Source organism: Rattus norvegicus, chromosome 5 (genome assembly GCF_021556685.1).
Source record: "Rattus norvegicus strain SHRSP/BbbUtx chromosome 5, alternate assembly SHRSP_T2T, whole genome shotgun sequence".
In the NCBI taxonomy this organism is placed as follows: Eukaryota; Metazoa; Chordata; class Mammalia; order Rodentia; family Muridae; genus Rattus; species Rattus norvegicus.
Window position 1 is genome coordinate 64110591 of NC_141538.1, and position 13878 is coordinate 64124468.

Below are 13878 nucleotides of genomic sequence, written 5' to 3' on the forward strand. Positions count from 1 at the left end.
CTATCCTTGAATATTTATCCAGCATTTAGCAGCATTTTGGTAATTTTTCTTAAAGTCTGTTGGTGTCTTACTTGGGATTGCTTTAAGGTAAGAGGTTACTTGGGGAGCAGACAGCCATCTTTCTGATAGTCTAGGAATAAACTCCGCCCCATTATTCTCTTGTGTCACTTACTGTGGGTCTAAGTTTATCCTCTGGTATTGTTATATTGTTGTTGAAGGTCTTGACCTTCCATTGTGCTGATTATTGTTGATTTATAAGAAAGCTAGGGGCTGGGGATTTAGCTCAGTGGTAGAGCGCTTACCTAGGAAGCGCAAGGCCCTGGGTTCGGTCCCCAGCTCCGAAAAAAAGAACCAAAAAAAAAAAAAAAGAAAGCTAACGACTAGGCTGACAGAATATTCCTTCCGTTTTGAATGGCGTGTGTGTATGGGGGAGGTGTTTTGAAAGTGGGCCTTACTATGTAGACCAGGCTAGCCTCCCAATTCTCCGGCTCAGCCTCCTGCTCCGGGATCATGTGTGCACTGCCACAGCGAGCTCTAGAATGTGCCTGATGCTTCAGGACTAAGCACAGCCCTGTTGGTCAGGGTTGTTTTTCCTCCTTTCCTGTGTGTAATACAACTTTCAAACGAAGAAATCCAAATTGATCCCAGCTAATCTTTCCTCCAGGGTTTATCTGAAAACCCATCTGTGTGGCCCCATGCAGATCTTCACGCTCCTGTAGCACCCAGCTGGTCTTTCCAGCTGCAGCTCTGGATCTGGGAACAATGCACAATCCTTTCCACGCGTGACTTCTAATGTGAATGAGGTGGTCTTTGCTGTGGACCACGGAAGCCTATCTGGAGGGGTGGTTGCCAGTGAACCCCAATCTGTCACAACCTGTGGCACCACAACCCAAAAGGACCAGCTCTGCTAAGTTTCTGAGAAGTCAGAAAGCTAGGATTTTGTTTCGTTTCGTTTTGTTTTTAAGCATTGGCTCATGTTTTCTACAAGCCCCATGAAGTCCAGTTAGATTTACCTAAAGGCTAAGTTAGCCTTGGTTAGGGAGCCTGCTTCCCATTCCCACAGACAAGATTTAGCCTTGGTGTTCACTGAACTATTAATCACCTAAATGAGCAGGTGCCCAAACCCACTTCCTAAATCCTGCCCCAAACGTTCTCTCTACAGTGTTGTCTCCTCCCAGATCTCATTTGAGTATCACAAAGACTCTGGGAGATCAGAGACATCTCATGGGTGGAAGAGCATCCGAAGGCGAACAACAAGGATGTCTCAGGCCTGGACGGGCCCCTGGCTGTCTTCATGGTACAGTGACAGCACACAGGCCTTGTTGGAGTGTGGCACAGCCACTTGTTGCCTCAGGCAGCGTGTTCTGTCACTGTAAGGCTGTCTCTTCACTTATGCAATGGAGATGAAGCTAACAGTAGCCACCTCTCAGTGTCCCCTGAGCTGCCCAGCAGAGGGCCTGAGGCTCAGTGAAGGGACTGAGGCCATGAAGCTGAGTGGACCCAGGCTAGCTCCCCTTCCCTGCCTGTACCTCCTCAGTTGTCTGTGGGTCCCTGAGAACAAGGGCAAGGGTTCTAGAAAACTAAAGGTGGCTCTAACTCAGCCCTTACTCCAAAGAGTGGGCACATCTGAGCTTGGCTTCCGCACCTGTGTAATGGGAATACTGTCACTGAGGTCCCTCCCACACCAACCCCCATTAACCCTGCAGGGGGCCTCAGGAAACACCACTGGCTGGATTTTACTGTGAGCTTGAGCTCACTGTCTGGCACTCCTTTCTCACACCTCCTCCCTGAGTCTCAGAGGGCTGTAGGCTATGCCCCAACTTAGATGCATCAGGGACCAAGTCGCTCTTGCTTTGTCTGACCCTCACGTGGTACCCAGATCTACAGAGTTCAGTTGCTTTTATCCTGCGCCCAGTGCCAAGGGACCTCTGGGCCTCAGATCTTGCCTCATTCAAGCCTCCTCAGCAAACTCTAACACAAGCGAATTTCCTGGTTCTGCCTATACCTTCAGGTTGTGTCTGTCAGCCAACAGGGACACCTTGCCATCTCTGGCAGGATCCCAAGATCTAGTCTGAGTATAGCCCAGCGCCCCCAACTGTCTGCGCATTTCATATTCTGGAGACCCTCCTGCCTCCTGAGTGAGGCACCCTCCCAGAACTGGCTGCAGGGACAGCTCTAGGGCCAGAGAAGGGGATCTTCCTGCCATAGCAAGTCCTGTAGTGACCAGTGTGAGGAGATTCTGAGGAGTCACAACCGGCACACACATTTACTGGATGCGTATTTGATACAAGGCAAGAGCCCAAGTTCCTCATGTGTGGGAACCTGGTCATTCTCACAAGAGCCCTGTGCAACAGCCACCACCGCTGTTGCCAGCATAAGGATTAGAAAACCACAGCTGGGATTTTGACACAACTCACTGGAGGGTGCTTGACTGACCCACAACAGGTTGGAGCCCTGCAGCAAGTGGGGCCTTCCTGGGGATTGAACTCGGACCCAGCACATGCCGGGCAGTGCTGCTGAGCTGCCCCACCTGCCTGAGGTCCTGTACTCTTTTTTTTTTTTAAATTTAAAGAAATGTTTTTAATATGAACAATATGTTTTAAGAGTGTTAGAGTCTATAATGACAAAGCAAACATAAGTTGACCTTACATCTTCTTCTATAAGTTGGAAGCATAGAGACAGAGACACTAGAAATGGTCCAGTCTTTTGAAACCCCAAAGCTTGCCACTATGACACATGTCCTTCAACAAAGCTACACTTCCTGTTACCCAAACTGTTACAACTTGGAACAAAGAATGAAACTATGAGGAAAAGTCATCATTCAAATGTCCCACTTTCCATTTTAATTTATAGGTTAATAACATGAAGCTTAGGTATAAATAAAAGACAGTAGGTATGTACAACTTAGAAGTCAGGTTAATACATGGGCTCAACGCATGGAGGTCCTGTACTCTTAATCTTTACACTGATGGTGCTAATGGAGGCGGCTACCAGGAAAGACAGCTGCTTGGCACACACACCCAGCGCTCCCCACCCTCTGCTTGGAAATCTGAAACACCAATGGTGAGTCCCTCTACTCCTGGAAGTTGATGCCAACTGACAGATTTTCCTGATTCAGGAGCCCTCGGAGCGCCAAGCTCCACCACAGTGACCCCCTCTGACAGTATGATCCGTCTTTTCTCTGTACTTATTTTCCTTTAGTTCCATCAAAACAGTGTGCAGCCATGTCACCTGATCTGCAAACTGTGTCCCTAGCAGTCTGTCACCTAACTCCATTAAAGCAGAAGCTAGGCATGTCCAAAAGCACCAAGAACAGCTTCCTAACTCACACACATGTTCTCATTCTCTCTCTCTCTCTCTCTCTCTCTCTCTCTCTCTCTCTCTCTCTCTCTCTCTCTCTCTCCCCTCCCCTCCCCATCCCCTACAAACCCCCAATCCCCACCTAGGTATGCTCACCTGTGACAATGGGGTAGGACTGCGGGCCTGGAACGCTGCTCCCGATGTCAGCGGGGGTGGGGCTTGTCAAGTTGGCTTTCATATCATCCAGGCTTCCAGCCAGTGAAGCCATGGCTGAATACTCTGTGGTCTGAAAGAGGAAGCGGACATCTCAGCATGGAGCTCAGAGGCACCCTGATCAGATGCAAGGCCGTGACCTGTCCACAGAGGTTCTGGGAGAGCCGGGCTGTAAGGGCAGATGCAGCTCAATGGAGCAGCACATGTTCCCAGAACCGACCACTGTTCCCGGGTGGGAAAGGGGCAGGAGCCCACACAACACCACAAGAGGCCAAATCGAACGTGCGGATTCCCCGGCTCAGCCCCAGAGGCCACAGAGGGCATCAGGCAAGCAAGGCAGAACGAAGAGTCTACTTGCCAATGGCAGGGGACAGTATGTTTTCTAGAGTGGGGACTCTCAGACCCCTGAAACACGTGTTCGAAAAGAATTTGAGGGATCACCCAATCCAGACTCATTTCGAAGATGGACAAATTAGTGTTAAAAGGGAGGAGGGTTGTGTCCACAGTAGACCAGGCAGAATCCCAATCCAGGGGCTGGGTGACCACAAGTTCCCAGTCCCGATTCAGTACATGGAGGAGACTGAGTCACAGTTTGACGAGTGATTTTTGGATTCTGGAAGCGTATGATCACCTGTGCGCTGAATATTCCCTGGATAGATGTCAGATTTATCAAACCCAGGACAGTGCATGCGCTGGGCACTGAGTCATGTCCCTTTCTTTAAGCCTGCGCACAATGAGTCATTTCCTTGACATTGAAGCCATTGCAGAATGACCTCCAGGGAAGGCAGAAACGATACCAGCCTAGACCTTTGGAAAGACTACATTCTCAGAACGAACAGCATCTCTGCCTCCCTCCCAAACCGTACTGCCAACAGTTCAGCCAAAGAATTTGGCTGTGGGCACCAAGGTTTGCTGGGAACTTCTTAGGAGCCTGCCTCTGCCAAAGGAGGTCACATCCCTGTCTATTCAAGATGATAGAGTTGGCAAGCAGGAAGAGTAGGCAGAGAGTCTGTGACTTGGGAGCTCCCCGTGCACTTGGGAAAATGATGGCTGCTATTTCTGAGGCACCACTTGGCAGGGTCGGCAGGCAGAGCAGGACTTATGTCTCCTGAAAAAAAAATTGGTCACCAAGAAAGACTTTCCAGAGAAGGAAGCACTGAAGTGGCACAGGAAGATAACGTAGGCCTGCTACTGTCCTCACCATGGCAGGGCACCTTGTGGAAGCCTCACTATAGGCCTCATTCTCTCTCTCTCAGGAGGCCATGCCTGGGCCTGGGGAGTTTGGGCGGGACCTGGAGCTGACTGTATTAGGTGTCTTTGCCTTCTGCATTTAGGCCTCTAATCCACCAGAGATTGATTTTTGTGTCTGGCGTAAAGATCTAATTTCCTCCTTCTCCCCATTTCTGAATGGATAACCAGTTGCCCCTTGCTGGTTATTAAGAGCCCATCTCTCTCTGCTGATTTGTACATATCCTTACCCATACATCAAGGTTCCATATGTGCACAGATGGTTTTCCAGCCCGGGTTCTGTTTCATTGGCCTATTTATCTATCCCTGTGCCAATAGCACACCATGTTAATTACTGCAGCTCTCCAGAGCCCCCTTGCACAGGTACATCCGGCCCCAGCCTGCCTTGTCCCTTGGAGTTCTCGGGCCTGCTATGGGCCTAGGGATTCTTGGCTACATGCTTTGGGATCAGACTCTTCTGGAAGACGATTGATAACCCATGGGGTTCTGACCAAGCTGTCCTCACAACACCTCAGGACACCTGGGCCTGCAGTCTCCCTCGGCTCCACTGGGCTCTCCAGTCTGCCCCAGAAGTACTTTCTGATTTTCAGAGAAGAACGCTATGTGTCAGGCTGTGACTTCCTATCTCGGCCTCAAGCTCTGCCCGTGAAGGGGACTATGGTATTCCGTTTCTCAATGCAAAGGCTTGAGACTTCCACTCCAGAAGGTATGAGGTGTGCTTGAAGCTGAAGTCACACAGCACCAGGGCACCCCAGCCAGGATGCAAGCACGGGCCATCTCATCTCACCATCTTGACGGTTACCCTGATGATTCTCTATGGGGCCCAACCCACAGCAACCAATGAAACCAAACAATTGGTTCCAACTATTGAAAGTTGAGGGGTTTTGGTTTGTCTTCTTTTAGTTGGTTCTTGTTGCTATCTTAGGGCTATTCGTTTTGAGACAGGGTTACACGTAGCCTAGGCTAGCCTTAATAGCCTAGGCTAACCTTAAACTTACTATGTATCTGAAAATGACCTTGAACTTCTGATCCTCCTATGTTCACCTCCCCAGGGCTGGATAATGAGCATGGATCATAACATTCAATTTCCTGCCGTGCCGGGGATTGAACTCAAAGCTTCATGCATGCCAAGCAGGCACTCCACCGGCTGAGCCACATCCCCAGCTCATTGGTAATGGAAATTAGAAGGAACAGAACAGAGGCCAAGGGTTTCCCACCTAGAAAAGCTAAGCCCTGTCTGTTTATATATCAGCAGGTAGAGAGGAAATATATTCCTTGCTCTGAGTTAGAAACAGCAGCATTTGAAGAGCAAGTCTGCATTCTGTGCAGCAGGGGCTGTTGGAAAAGGTCACTCTCTAGATTTCCTCCCAGAAGGACCCAGCATGTTCTATCCTCCACTTAGGTAAGAATGCATCTGAGATCGAAGCTCACCAAAGGCAGCCATGCCTCTTGGAGGGTCTCTTTCGAAGTGGTTCCTTCTAGGGTTTTCTGAATGCCCAGACATGAATTCTAGTTCCTCTTTCTGTGTCTCCCTAGTGGGGGCCCAAGCACAGTAAGTAGACATTTATTTAACCTGTGCTAGGCCCTGTTGTATGCATGCAGGTGTGTGAGACCAAAGATATGCTCTACAAGCTCCCAGAGAAATATGTATAGCCCCCAGGAAGTGCATCCAATATGGAGACAAGCACAGAGCCATTTGTTCTCACAGGCTGTGGTATGGTCAGGAAGAGTTTCTTCAGGCAAGCTGAGTAGGCTCCATCCCTCAAGCTGGGATGGCTGAGGAGATCTGAGAGGCAAAGGGAACGAGGGAGTCAGACCAGAATGGGGCACTAGCTGAGGCTGTAGGCACGAAGGTAGACCAGTTGGACCGTGATGGACCTCTTCTGGGATACAAAGATAGACAAGAAGCATAAGTTTCTCTGGGCCCTCAGCATTGCAGACAAGACTCAGAATACCCCTCATGCCTACCCCTGGCCCCAGCCTCCAGAACTCTATTTGCAGACATGGCTGGCAGCTGAATCTGTGAAGGAAAATTTAGGTTTCCCTCTAGGAGACAGAGCCAATGTCAGGAAGTATGGCTGATGGAGACTTCCTGTCTCTCTTGTAGAAACCAAGATTTGATTTTGTTCGGTGTCAGACAAAGCGTATGGAATCGCTTCAACCGTTGGGTTTGCAAGACTAGGTGTGGGGCTAAGGCCTGGCACGCCAGTGTCTAAAACACCACTGGCTTCTGGAAGGCAAAGAGAAAGAGCCTCGCTAAAGAGCCCAGGCTTGTGGGCAATGGTTCTCATACCCTCATCACCACCTGGCCTCTGTTGTTGGTAGGATTGCACAATTTTGTCCAACAGGAGCAGGGCACTGTCTTTTATGTGGATGTTCAATAGCTCCCCGGGTGGCCCATCTCAGTAAGTAAAGAGCTCCTATATTGTCCATAAGGCCTAGCTCAAAAATGACTTCTTGGTGAAGCCATTCCTGACTCCATACCCTACCAAAGAAATCATCACCCCTCCTATGCCCCTCCCTATGTGCCTTCCTGTATCCCACTCTGTCACGGCACCTCGGTCTATAGCAGCTGTTTGTCTCTCTACTTTCAGAATATAGGATCTCCTTCCAGACCCCCAAAATGCTTACTGAATGAATGAATGAATGAATGGTCCTTCAACATGATAAAAACTACGAATCTCAGAAATTTACCAGAGGTCAGGAATGACAGCGTATGCCTCTAATTCTTGTGCCCAGGGGTATCTAGGGCAGGGGTATCCAGAGTTCCAAGCCAGCCTGGGCTACCCAGTGAGATCCTATCCCCAAAAGTAATTAACTAAACAAAATAATTAACTAAAAGTTTTAAAACAGCAGTTCCAAGGGATGTGGAAGCATGGGTGGCCTTCTCCCACCTACAATCCTCATCAAGTCAGCTGACAAGAAAGCTAAGGCCATGCCCAGTGCCAGCTAAAACCCCTGAGGAGATCCATTTATTAAAGGCAATAAAAGAAAGCAGTCATAGAAAAGGGGTTTTTTTTTGTTTTTGGGTTTTTTGTTTGTTTGTTGGTTGGTTGGTTGGTTTTTTGTTGTTGTTGTTTTGTTTTGTTTTGTTTTGTTTTTGCCTTTAACCTCTGGAGACAATGTCTCTCCGAATATTCAAATTCCTTGCTCATTTCTCTTATGATACACTGGGAAAGAAAGGTGGTTTCCCACAACCAGTTGTAAATTTCCCTCTGATTCAACACCTAGAACATTAGAAACTGTCGTGTATCCCCCTTTTCTTTGGCTGGCAGGAAGTCTCAACCAGCACAACCACAACACGGCTGGGCCCTAGTACCTCGGTCTTCCCTTTTCTTTACACAGCGTTTGAACTCTTTCACACCGACTCAGGACTGAGAGAGATGGGCTCATGTAAAAGGAGACAGAGTAGGGAAGATGAGCAAGGGAGGAGAGAGAGCCTGCTGCCTCCTTCCTGGGAGCAAAGTCTGTCTTCTCCCATTTCCTACTGTTATGTGTGAAGTCGCATGCTAGCCAGTGGGGTGTGGAGGGCACACACCAGTCACACTGTGTGTTGATGTATCTACGGCCCTGGGCGTATCACCCCATTCCGGTCACCCCCAGTCCCCGACAGTTACAGACCCCAGCTGTGTTCTCCATTTTTCTCTTCCTCTGAACCCTTCAAAGTCTGTCTGAAGCTGTCATGTCAGGCTCCTGCTCCCTCCCCGGAGAGCCGCCGCTGCTGTTCTCAACCATGACCCAGAAAGAAACAGTAACTGAGGTCAGGGGTTCACAGACTTCCCAGTCCCATACAAACAGCTGGGACAAAACTCTGTCTGCTGGCAGCCACAGGCTCCCCCAAGACCCCAAAGGTCATGATCACCAGCCTGGACCCAGTACCCTCCTTGACAGTGGGCTCCACTTCATGGATGGCCTCGCTCTCTTGAATGCCAAAGTTACAGAGATGCAAAGAACCACCTTGTCTGATGTGGAAGCTCTGAGGAACAGAGGTAAGTCTTCATTTTTATCTGTCATTCGAAATCTCTGCCCAATGGTGACAGAAACAGAGCTAGGAGTGGGCACGTGGCACTGTTGTTCCAGCTCAGTCTCCCATGAGCCAGGTCCAGAGGGAAAGGTCCATGCAAGTGAGACTGAGTGAAACGGATTTCCATTCTAGACCCTTTCTGCCTGCCTGCAGGAAGCTCATGAAGATCTGATGGATGGGAGAGGGGAAGCAACTTGGAGACTAAGCCCTGAGAGGTTGGGGATTCCTAGCATCAGACTCCGAGGCACGCGCCCCTAGAGAGTGTGCACGGATGTCATTTGGGTCCCTATGAGATTACCTGGAAAAGGACTGCCTGGGGCTGCGCCAAGTATTGTCTCATCAGCACCGGGCACCACTGCCATAGCATGGAGGAGAGAAGAAACAGACACGTGAGACGGGGGGCAGAGAAGTAGGGCTCAGCATGAGGGCTTCAGGGCTGTGACTCAGCCAGCTCTGGTGGTGGTGGGGACTTCCCTGCTACCTTCTGGGGTCCTCTGGGAGCCTCATCAGAGATCGGACACCCATTCCCATCCTGAAGGACCAGATGCCTGCTCACCTCCACCCCTACCCAGAGGAGGCCAGAAAAGGAGAGGAGAGGCCTCAGGGTCTGGCCTAAAGACTGACACTGGGGAAGTAAGGGTTCTTCCCCAAGAACACCCCCATGGCTTCTAGAGATTTCCCTCTGGGGGCTTCCACTGTATGATCTCTAATTCCTCTCCAGTACTGAGAACCCTTTACTGTTATTATTGGTCCACAAGATAAAATGTCATTTCCATCTTCTCGAAATGAAGTCCAAGGTGAGAAAAAAAGAGACAAGGGGGCTGCCAGGTTGAAGGGGACTCAGAGACGGGTCAATCAGTTCAATATGTACACGGATCGAGGCAAAGAGTAAAGTCTGTAACTGTAAACAAATCACGATGTATTATAAAGGGATACGTGTGCTGGAAAGTATCGTGGAATTCGCTAACTTTTCAGCCGGAATGAATGGGCTGATTACACTCTGTCTTCAAGAGAAATCTTTGAAAGACTTGCTTCGAATTCAGTAGTGAAGACAGAAGTGTCTGAGAGGAACCAAGCAGCACATTCCTGTCTCTGCATCCTGACTGGAGATGCTGTGTAGCCAGCCTCCCTGCTCTTCTCTCACCAGTCTCCCTGCTCACTCTCCTCCAGCCAGCATCCTGGGTCTTCTGCCATCATTCTTTAGCTGCCGGGACAGACTGCATCCTTCCGAACTCAGACAAGATGAGTCCACCTCCCCTTACTTCGAGGCTCTTGGGTATCTGCTCCCAGCGAGGGAGGAGCGAGTGGTTCACCAGTAAGTGCCTGTAGCACAATGGACATCCAAGAGACCAAGGGCAGATAGGAGTTTTTCTCTGCCCCCCATTTCCCCTGTGCCTGCCCTACTCCTCCAGGCTGCCACACCCTGACCCCAGTGCCACCTTTAGGGCCTGTGAACTCTAAACTTTTCCAGAGAAAGAAGACCTGAGGCCTCTCTCCCAGCTGGTGCATTCCCCGCCACCTTCCTGTGAGTCCATTTTGTCCTTGGGACTCTGGGCTGTGAGCATTTGTGGGAGAGAAACTGGGAAGGGCCCCAGATGTTCTCACAGCAGCTCAGAGGCAGAGTTATGACGAGAGAAGTCATTGCCCCAGCCTCATGCCAGTGCTAGGCCTCACCTAGGTTTGTGTTAGTGAAAGTGTCATGGCTACACTTGTAGTCTCAGCTGCTTTCCTTAGCTGGAGTATGGGGATATGTGACCAATTCTGCAAGGCCACGAAAACAGAAGAGGTGTAACAGGAAGACAAGTTCTGAAGAGTAGCGCTCTCTCTCCTTTCCTCCCTAACCCCTCATGGTCAAACATCTTTAAAAACAGACAAGCAAGAGGAACAGCAAACTTTAAAAACACCCACTGATCAGGACAACAGTAAAAATGTTCCGGGGGGAGGGAGGGCTACGTTAACGAAACTGATAAAAGGCAGAAGAGGCACACAGCAAAAGCTGTTGTTTCCAGAAGTGACGTGATGTCAGGAAGTGTTGTGGCTTCCGGCCACCACGCCCAGCTGTGAGGTCACTGTGGGAAACTGCACGGAAGCTGCACGAGATCTACGTGCGTCTACAATGATCTCAAAACAAACGGTTAAATTTGTTTTCAAAAATGAAAAAAAAAAAACCCAGACCAACAGGCTTTAGCATTCTGTCTCTACAAATTAAAACGAATCAATGTTTGAAAACAAACCCTTAGCTGAATGTAGACTGTGAACGACACTAGTAACTGTATCCGTCCTCTACAAAGTACTACGAGATGCGGGAACTGTATTCTGAAAGGCCTTCCTCTTCCTGGAGGTCTCTTTATTTCCCTCCTCTGTGTTCCTAAATCACGTCAGCGTGCAGACCTCTACCACACCCACATCACTCACTATTGTGCCCTTAACAGATCAGGTTCCCATCCTCCAGCTGCGGTGTCAGCTTCAAAAGGGAGTGGGGACAGGGTCCCCCTTACGTTTGTGCCAGCAGCTCCTGACCCAACTCAAAACAGAGGTGGCACAAATGTCATCAATGGACCGATGGACTGGCACAGGTGTTGTGGCTGAGCTCGACCGGTGGCTTCAGAGGGACTTCACTGTGTCAAAGGGAGAATAAGTGATGTCAACCCACTAACAGAAGTGCATGGTAAGGGGCAGGGTTGGCCTTCTAGGCTGTGGCCGTATGTGGGTCAGAACGATTCTCAGCAGAGCAAAGGGCTTCCAAGAAGACATGTGCGAAGTCGAGTGGTGCGTCTCCCCTCTGCCTGTGTCTGCTCTCTGCAACCTCAGTGCACCCTGAAAGGCTTCCAAGTGGCATGGGAAAAGCAGAGGCATCCCAGAGAGGACCGTGGGCTCAGACAGCATGCCTTCTGTCCCGGGGAGACTTTAGCAGAGAGTAATGGAGAAACCCTTCTCTTCTGGCCTCTGATAGACTTTAGGCGGGGCCCAAAGGCTCAGAGTCCAAAGGTAAGGCACCAATCTCTATCAGGTGCTCAGAGCTCTTCAAGTTTGTGCCCTGGTGATAAGGGACTCGCTGCTTCCTGAGGAGGGCAACTCTGCTACCTCACAGCCAGCCCTGAGAACAGCTCCAAGTCCTCGGAGGCCTTGGGTAAGTTCTCTCTACTCCTGGTCCATCAAATGTTCCCTGGCTTTCCCAGGCTGGTGTCTTCCTGTCTGATCCCATGCAGGGCTCCAGGGCCTCTGTCGCCTGCTCTGCACCCCTTCTCTGGCTGAGGTGTGGGTCGCTTGCTTCTGATTTCTGGGGTCTCCCTTTCCTGACTCCTCGTTTTGCTCTCTCAGACAATGGGCACTCACCCCGACTCCATTAGAAGTGGGGAGTGATTATGTATGTGACGAGAAGTAAATAAGCATTTGTTTCCTTCCGCCCTAACCTCTGTGGTATCGGCAAGCTCACAAGTGTCCCCAGACACAAACAGCAAGCTTCTCCTGACAAGGACGCCCCCACTGTCCTGACTCTGAGTCTTGGCGCATATTGAGGACTGACACCCACGTCTGGGGTCACCTGCAGGACGAGAGCCTGCAGGGCTGAAGCCGAAGATGAGAGAGAAGACTCCTTGGAGGAGTCTTGCTCACTCCAGCTCTGCTTGACTGCAGGATGATCAGTCAGTTCCAGGCTCTTAGGTGGAGATGGAAAGTTCCAGACACAAACTTCCATCTCCAGGCAGCCAAATCCCACAGCTTTCCCGTGGCAAAGCCTAGCTGTCCCATCCTGCTATAAAGCTAGCAATAAGCAGGGGTTCTTGCCTCTCAAGGAAATGCGGGACTCCTGTCTACCATGAGGCCTGAGTAGGAGGGGAAAAAGGGGGAGCCCCATCATCGGGTACCTGACATGGAAGGAGAGGAGCCACCCCAAGATGCCTAAAGTTCACCCTCTCTTATACTTCCAGCTATGAGGAGGAGAGGGAGGCTATCCTGGGACAGCTGGAACACTTCCCTTCAAAGAGACAAGTATCAGCTAGAGAGGGGTAGGGCCTTCTCCTAACTCCTCTACCAACCCTGCTGCTGCAACAGCAGGGTAGAACCCTGGTTACTCTCTCGCCCTCCCTCTGTCCCCCTCCCTCTCCCTCCTTCCCTCCCTTAGGTCAAAAGTCCTCTTCTCTGTCCCTTCCATTCCCTGTTAGAATAGCGAGTCTTGAAGGGACTGCCTCTTTGCCACCAAAGATTCCCTAGACCAAGCGGAAACTTTGAAAAACTTGAAAGCGGAAACTGAGAAAGTAACGAACACAGATCCATGGTCTACAGTTTAGAGGACCGTGCCAGATCTCAAAGAAGTCCAAACACACCTTAAATAACCTGCATGCTCTGCGAGCTTCCTGCACACACAGGGGAGGTTGCAGGTTAAAAGGCATTGATTCGTTTAATCCTCTTAGCAACCCCTCAGGGTGTTACCAACCCCCTTACAGATGATCAAAGTGAGGTACAGGTGCCAAGTACCTGATTGTGTGAAAAACACCCCCTTCAGCAGTTAGTCTCCAAAGTCCAACACCAACTGTGTGAACAGCTCTCAGACACTACCCTCAGCCCTGTCCTATCCCAGTCTCGAGCACTGAGGCTGAGGAACGCACGAGCAGGGGTAAATCAGGTGTTCCCATTCCCAAGCCCGAGTTCATTACTCTGTTTCTCTATGGCCTTGTGGTTAAGGCACTGCAGCCTGGAGCAGGAGCGCCAGAGACAAGGCCAGGTGTGACTTTTCACAGTCTTGGGCTTTCAACCTTCCTGTTGCTGTGACCCTTTATGACAGTTCCTCATGCTGTGATGACCTCCCCAACCATAAAATTATTCCATTGTTACTTTGTAACTGAAATCTTGCTACTGTTGTGGACAGTAATATAAACACTGGACATGCAGGCTCTCTGTCATGCAGCCCCTGTGTGGAGTCAGGACCCACAGGTTGAAAACCCCTGGTCTACAGCATCTTCAACAAACTGAACCTCAGTCTTCAGTGCCCACTCCTGCCTCTGCCCAAAAGCTGTCTCTCTGCCCCTCTGAAATACTCTCAGACTTGAGGCAGGGGTTTACTCAGTGCTTAAGAGCACATCTTGCTCTTGCAA

At 50.1% G+C, this 13878-nt stretch overlaps 1 protein-coding gene across 21 annotated transcripts in view; it reads right to left on the reverse strand.

The window, feature by feature from the left end:
* The window catches only part of Pax5 (paired box 5), a 186351-nt gene that overhangs the window by 76733 nt on the left and 95740 nt on the right, over nucleotides 1-13878 (reverse strand). For 11 of the 21 annotated variants that reach the window (XR_015619979.1, XM_087550503.1, XM_087550502.1 and 8 more), the window contains one exon: nucleotides 3457-3586. Coding sequence is in view for 17 of the 21 variants with exons in the window: in XM_087550503.1 (XP_087406629.1) it covers nucleotides 3457-3586 (130 nt within the window). In the remaining 4 variants the exon portion in view is untranslated. Of the gene's footprint in view, nucleotides 1-71; nucleotides 264-374; nucleotides 3587-9083; nucleotides 9141-13878 lie in introns of all 21 variants that reach the window. The other 10 variants (XM_087550489.1, XM_087550500.1, XM_087550499.1 and 7 more) reach the window with 2 other exon arrangements.